At 45.2% G+C, this 7,145-nt stretch overlaps 1 protein-coding gene across 4 annotated transcripts in view; it reads left to right on the forward strand.

Moving 5' to 3' along the window:
• The window catches only part of PIP5K1A (phosphatidylinositol-4-phosphate 5-kinase, type I, alpha), a 52,426-nt gene extending 51,422 nt beyond the window's left edge, over positions 1 to 1,004 (forward strand). For all 4 annotated transcript variants that reach the window (XM_011937852.1, XM_011937855.1, XM_011937854.1 and 1 more), the window contains one exon: positions 329 to 1,004. In XM_011937852.1, coding sequence (XP_011793242.1) covers positions 329 to 331 — 3 coding nt within the window. In that variant the 3' untranslated portion in view covers positions 332 to 1,004. The remainder of the gene's footprint in view (positions 1 to 328) is intronic.
• The last annotated feature ends 6,141 nt before the right edge of the window (positions 1,005 to 7,145 follow it).

Consider the following 7,145-nt stretch of genomic DNA (forward strand, 5'->3'; position numbering starts at 1 on the left):
CTGCCTCAGCCTCCCGAGTAGCTGGGACTACAGGCCCACGCCACCATGCCTGGCTAATTTTTGTATTTTTTAGTAGGGGCAGGGTTTCACCATATTGGACGGTCTGGTCTCGAACTTCTGATGTTGTGATCTGCCTGCCTTGGTCTCTCAAAGTGCTGGGATTACAGGCATGAGCTACTGCGCTCGGCCGCCATCTTGTTTTTTTAAAAAAATCTTCTGTACCTGATACTTGGAGGCTGAAGCTGAAATAGAAACTTCTTAACGCTTGAATTCCATCCCTGCTTAATCTCATACTCCACATCCTTAACTTTACACTCTCCTTTTACAGTAAGCGCAAAGCCTCAGAAGACCTGAACAAGATTATGCCATCTCTGTGATCCCAAGATGTGTCAGCCCTTGCCCCAGCAATGCTGAATTTTCTTCTACTTGGTCATCAGAAAAGGAGTGTAATAGAAGCGAGGGGAGCTCCTCCTCCATCTTCTTGCTGAAGAAGAACCTCCTCTCCTTCCCCTTCCTCATGAATGGGCATTAGTGCCTCAGACAGTTGAGGACCGAAGCATCCCCTCCACTCCAGAGTTGGGTGGTACGGATTTTCAACTGGCTGGCCTCCACAATTGAATTTTTTTCAGACCCCCATTTTTCATGCTGGAAATGGGATTGCTGTACTTGGCAGTTTTCTTTCCCCTCATCTTTGACCAGGAACTGGACTCTTAGTTTCCTCAGGACAGACTAGCTGGCACATTATCTCCACCTTAGTTCTTTCTCCCTGATCCCTGGAAGAATACCCCTGTAATCTCTGTAAAGGTTTTTAGGGGGATAAGGGAGTTTAACCACCTCCCAGCTTTCTTCTTTTTTTTTTTTTTTTTTTCCTGAAAAAAGGAAAAAGCGTACAGCACACAGTTTCAAGCCAGCTTCAGATCAAAACTCCAGAAGTGTTGACAAGATGCCTATTTGTAGGGTTCCCTCAAAAGAGCCATGGTGTTTGTGAAGAGAAGAGTAGTGATTGCTCGGCCAGAAGCAGCTCCTCTTTTTTTTTTTTTTTTTTTGAGACGGAGTCTTGCTCTGTCACCCAGCCTGGAGTGCAGTGGCCGGATCTCAGCTCACTGCAAGCTCTGCCTCCCAGGTTCACGCCATTCTCCTGCCTCAGCCTCCCGAGTAGCTGGGACTACAGGCGCCCTCCACCTCACTCAGTTAGTTTTTTTGTATTTTTTTTAGTAGAGACGGGGTTTCATCGCATTAGCCAGGATGGTCTCGATCTCCTGACCTCGTGATCCGCCCGTCTTGGCCTCCCAAAGTGCTGGGATTACAGGCTTGAGCCACCGTGCCGGCCTAGCAGCTCCTCTTTAAGCTCCTCCTTTCTTGATGAATTTCTTAAGGCTGAAGGAATGGAGAGTGGGACATGGGGTAATCTTTACCCCTTTTGTTAAAACAGGAGGCAGCCATGGGCTGGGAGATCATAGCCGTTCCTAGGCAGAATCCTGTTCACTGCCAGGCTATAATAATTATTACTCTTTTGCAATTTGAAATATATTCTGGTTGATTTTCTAAATGTGAAGACTTACTAAATGAATTTTAGGTCATTCTCCAAAGGAGATTTTTTTGCTCTTCTCATCTTTTCCAACAGTGTTCTCCTGTTTGTGGAGCTAAGGTGAAGAGGGGACACCTCTCTGTTTTATCAGGCAGTCCGTATCTATGAGACCAGTAAATATTTTCTTAAACTCATGGGGAGACAGCAGATTCTTGCCTTGGTGAGGTCATTGCTGTACCATATGTCGTACCCCTCTGTCTTCATGCAGGGAAGTTGGAAATGGGGGCTACATATACCCTCTCCTCCCCATCTACAAGAGTTGTGGTTTTCCATCTGATTCTTCCACTCTTGTCAGGGGAAGAAGGGGGCCTGGTATCTCAGGCAGATTGTTGAATTCTTGTTCTATCCCTTCTCTGTCCCACCCTGCCTTGATAATATGTTAGCCCATACCCCAAATAACTGTCTATATTAGACACCCCCGGCCAGTTTCTGGCTGCCTGTCTTTGCTGCCATGTTCTTTTTTACAAGAAGGAAAGAGTTCTTGCTATTTTTTTTCATAATTTACTATTTATGATGTATTTAAGTGTTTTATTAAGGACACAGTTCTGTTAGGGGTGGGAGGGAATATTTGAGGGAGGGCTGGGTCTTAGGGAAAGGAATGGGGGATCAACATTTTTATGAAGTGTCACTATTTGCCTCTACTTTGTATTGTTCAGAAATGGCAAATACAATATAAAAGTGATACATGGTTTTAATGTAATAAACTTTAATCGGTTATTTAGATCTCTTATTTCTTCTGATTCTTTTTCATATACCATCTGCTCACCCTCCTACTCCACCACCCAGGCTCAGTTTTGTTCGTTTTGCCCTAAACAAAGGCTGCATACTTTCCAGCTTGCAACACTGCAGCTTCACTCTTACGGCTTTATGTCCGTATGTCCTCTTCCTCAGCAACCCCATTGTCTTCACAAGGAAAAGCAGTGAATGAATATGAGGGTAATTACTGTAGGTCTCTTGCCTAGGTTGCAACCCAGTTTAATAGGGATTTGGAGATTCAAAACTCATTTTACTCAGGTTTAAGAAGAAAGGAGAGGGACAGTGGGAAAGGTAAGTTTGAGGTTGCTGGCCTTAGTGATTCCCTCCCTTTCATTCCCTTGATCTGGCCCTAGGGTGTCACTCTTAGAAGATCATAGAGATTGCTTTCTTTAGCTGTTTTCTTTTGTGAAGTTGAGCTGAGGTTCCTTTACTTTGATGGGAAACTAGACAAAAAAGTAGGGGCGGGCCAGGCGTCATGGCTCACACCTGTAATCCCAGCACTTTGGGAAACGGAGGCGGGTGGATCACCTGGGGTCAAGAGTTCGAGACCAGCCCAGCCAACATGGCAAAACCCTGTCTATTGAAAATGAAAATTAGCAGGGGATGGTGGCATGTGCCGTAGTCCAAGCTACTTTGGAGGTCAAGGCTGGAGAATCGCTTGAACCTGGGAGTCAGAGGTTGCAGTGAACAAAGATCGCGCCACTGCATTACAGCCTAGGCGACAGAGTGAGACTTGTCTCAAAAAAAAACAAAAATAGGGGCGGTGAAGCTCATTCTGAGGCATGAAGATAGGGAACCTTTGGAGAGAAGCAGTTAAGCAAACACAGCTGCTTTTCATACCACTATTCCGTATCTTGATAAGGTCATTCTGCAAATATTTATAGAGCAGCTAATGAGCAATGCATGGAGTAGTTGAAGATCAAAGAAATAATTGTCCTCCAAGAGTTTCTAGTTTCCGGGAGGAACACAAATACACAAAAACAATGTATTATATGTGAGACAGCTACTTAAGCTGTCTGAAGGTGGCACAACATAAAAGCGGGAAAAATTAACAGTTATGTGGGATAAAAGTGTTAGAGAATGTTTCACTTCCCGCACAAGGACTAGATGCACTAGAATGGCCTGTTTTTGAGAACAAGGAAGAGATCATGGTGAGAATATTGGAATAGGTATAGTTAGAGGCAACATTGGGAACCGTGAAATATTTTTTGCCCCTAATAGGATGCGATACAAAATAATTGAGAGACTAACAAAGTTTCATCAGAATTAATAAGAGGATTGGCCGGGTCCAGTGGCTCACATCTGTAATCCCAGCACTTTGGGAGGCCAAGGCAGGTGGATCACTTGAGGCCAAGAGTTAAAGAGCAGCCCGGTTAACAATGTGAAACCCCATCTCTACTAAAAATGCAAAAATTAGGCCAGGCGTGGTGGCGCACACTCGTAATCCCAGCACTTTGGGATGACGAGGCAAGCAGATCACCTGAGGTTGGGAGTCCGACCGACATGGAGAACCAACATGACCAACATGGAGAAAACCCATCTTTACTAAAAATACAAAAAATTGGCCGGGCGCGGTGGCTCACGCCTGTAATCCCAGCACTTTGGGAGGCCGAGACCATCCTGGCTAACACGGTGAAACCCTGTCTCTACTAAAAAATACAAAAAACTAGCCGGGCGAGGTGGTGGGTGCCTGTAGTCCCAGCTACCCGGAGGCTGAGGCAGGAGAATGGCGTGAACCCGGGAGGCGGAGCTTGCAGTGAGCTGAGAACCGGCCACTGCACTCCAGCCTGGGCGACAGAGCAAGACTCTGTCTCAAAAACCAAAAAAAACAAAAAATTAGCCGGGCGTGGGGGGTGCACGCCTGTAATCCCAGCTACTTAGGATGCTGAGGCAAGACAATCGCTTGAACCTGAGAGGCAGAGGTTGTGGTGAGCCAAGATCGAGCCATTGTACTCCAGCCTGGGCAACAAGAGCGAAACTTCTTCTCAAAACAAAACAAAACAAAACAAAAATTAGCCAGGCATGGTGGGGGGCACCTGTAATCCCAGCTGCTTGGGAGGCTGAGACAGGAGAATCACTTGAACCCGGGAGGCAGAGGTTGCAGTGGTTGAGATTGCACCATTCATTGCATTCCACCCTGGGAACAGAGTGACACTCTGTCTCAAAAAAAAAAAAAAAAAAGGGAAAAGCACGTACTTGGATTGGAAGAGGAATGGGGATTCTCAAAGTTTCTTTTTCTTTTTCTTTCTTTCTTTTTGATACAGAGTTTCACCATGTTTGCCAGGTTGGTCTCAAACTCCTGGCCTCAAGTGATTTGTCCGCCTCGGCCTCCCAAAGTGCTGGGATTACAGGCGTGAGCCACCGCACCCAGCCCAGATTCTCAAAGTTTTGAATTTGATTTTCCCACAGCCCCAGCCAGTCCTCCTTTTGTCTGAATAAGGAGAAAACTTTTTTCCCTAATAGACATTGGAGGTTAACATGTTTGAGGCATAAATGTTCTGCTTCCCTGACCTTGTCACTCAGAGTGTACTCAACTACTGAGTGGGGTGGTGTAGATAATCCTCTTATGATCAGAGGGTCCCTCTAGCGGTGAGCAGCGACTAGCGCTTATTCTCTAGCTATATCCTCTAATTTATATTCAGATACAAGTAGTGTCTATTAGTATAAAACTTCTAACTAAAAGAGAAATTAAAATCATAGGATAATAAAGTTGGAAATCGTCATCTGGTCTGACATTTTACTCTTAAGCATGTCAATCTCAGCTATTCTGAAAAGTATTCAGAGATGAAGTCTCATTCTTTATATTAGTTTTTCTTTTTTTGAGACAGAGTTTCACTCTTGTCGCCCAGGCTGGAGTACAATAGCACGATCTTGGCTCACTGCAACCTTCGCCTGCCGGATTCAAGTGATTCTCCTGCTTCAGCCTCCAGAGTAGCTGGGACTATAGGCACCCGCCACAACACCTGGCTAATTTTTGTATTTTTAGTAGGAAGGGGTTTCACCATGTTGGCCAATATCTTCTCGATCTCCTGAATTCGTGATCCGTCTGCCTCGGCCTCCCAAAGTGCTGGGATTGCCCAGCCTTGGTTTTCTTTTTTAGAGTCTTGTTCTATCACCCAGAGCAATCCCAGCTCACTGCAGCCTTGACCGTCTGGGCTCAGGTGACTCTCCTACCTTAACCTCTCAAGTAGCTGGGACTACAGGCCCGCACCATCACAACCAGCTAATTTTTGTATTTTTTTTTTGGGACGGGGGTATCCAGGCTGATCTCGAACTCCCGACCTCAAGTGATCTGCCCACCTTGGCCTCTCAAAGTGCTGGTATTACAGGTGTGAGCCACCATGCCCAGCTGGCCTTTATTTTTCATTATGGAAATTTCCAAACCAAAAGTAGAGTAGTATGGTGAACCACTGTGTACACATAACCCAGCTTCAATAATTATCGACATAAAAGGCCAGTGTGGCCGGGTGCAGTGGCTCAAGCCTGTAATCCCAGGTTTTGGAGGCTGAGATGGGAGGCCCGGAGTTTGAGGTTGCAGTGAGCTATGTATGATTGCACCACTGCTGCATTCCAGCCCAGTGAGACCTTGTCTCTTTTGTTTTATTTAACACCCTGTCTCAAAAAACAAAACAATTTGTTTCTTCCAAAAGATTAAATCCCAGACTTCATATACTTTTTAAATCTATGAATATAACATATAACCCTTAATAAAGATTCCTTTTATAATGGTGACAACTTTAACACCATTATCATGCCTAAAAAATTATTTAATATCAAATATCCAGCTGATGTGATGGCTCACACCTGTAATCCCAACACTTTGAGACTTTTTTTTTTCAGAGATGGGGGTCTCACTGTATTGCCTATGCTGGTCTCAAACTCCTGCGCTCAAGCCATCCTCTCACATCAAAAAATTAAAAACAAATTAGCCAGGCTTGGTGGCATGCACCTATAGCCCCAGCTACTCAGGAGGCTGAGGCAGGAGGATTGCTTGAACCCTGGAGGTGGAGATTGCAGTGAGCCGAGATCAAGCCACTGCACTCCAGTCTGGGTGAAAGAGCAACACCCTGTCTCAAACAATAAAATTTTGTAGAGACAGAGTCTGGCTTTGTTGTCCAGGCTGGCCTCAAACTCCTAGCCTGAGTTGATCCTCCTGCCTGGGCCTCCCAAAACGCTGGGATTATAAAACCTAAGCCATTGCATCAGGCCTTAAATGTAATTTTTGATTAACAAACCAAAATGGTTTAGTGGTTTGTTCTTTGGGAGATTAATATTTAATTGAGTTGTCAAATCTTTTCTGGGCTCTCTACTGGGCTTAGGGAATTGTAAAGATTAAGACACGTTGCTGGCCAGGTGTGGTGGCTCACGCCTGTAATCCCAGCACTTTGGGAAGCTGAGGCGGGTGGATCAACTGAGGTCAAGAGATCGAAACCAGCCTGGCCAACATGGTGAAACCCCCTCTCTACTAAAAATGCAAAATTCGTCGGTCATGGTGTCACGCCCTTGTAGTCCCAGCTACCTGGGGGGCTGAGGCGGGAGAATCGCTGGAACCTAGGAGGCAGAGGTTGCCGTGAGACTAGATCGAGACACTGCACTCTAGCCTGGGTGACAGAGCGAGACTCCTTCATCTCAAAAAAAAAAAAAAAAAAGACATGTTGCCTACCCTTAGTTAAATGGGGGAGGAGATAAATACACAAATAAATTCAATTCAAGGGTATAAGGGCTTGTTGAATTAAAATTCTACAGGGAACTGAGGGCTGTAGAAAGTCATTAGTGATCTCTACACTGTTTTTTTTTTTTT

Source organism: Colobus angolensis, unplaced genomic scaffold, assembly GCF_000951035.1.
Source record: "Colobus angolensis palliatus isolate OR3802 unplaced genomic scaffold, Cang.pa_1.0 Scaffold169, whole genome shotgun sequence".
NCBI classification, from domain to species: Eukaryota; Metazoa; Chordata; class Mammalia; order Primates; family Cercopithecidae; genus Colobus; species Colobus angolensis.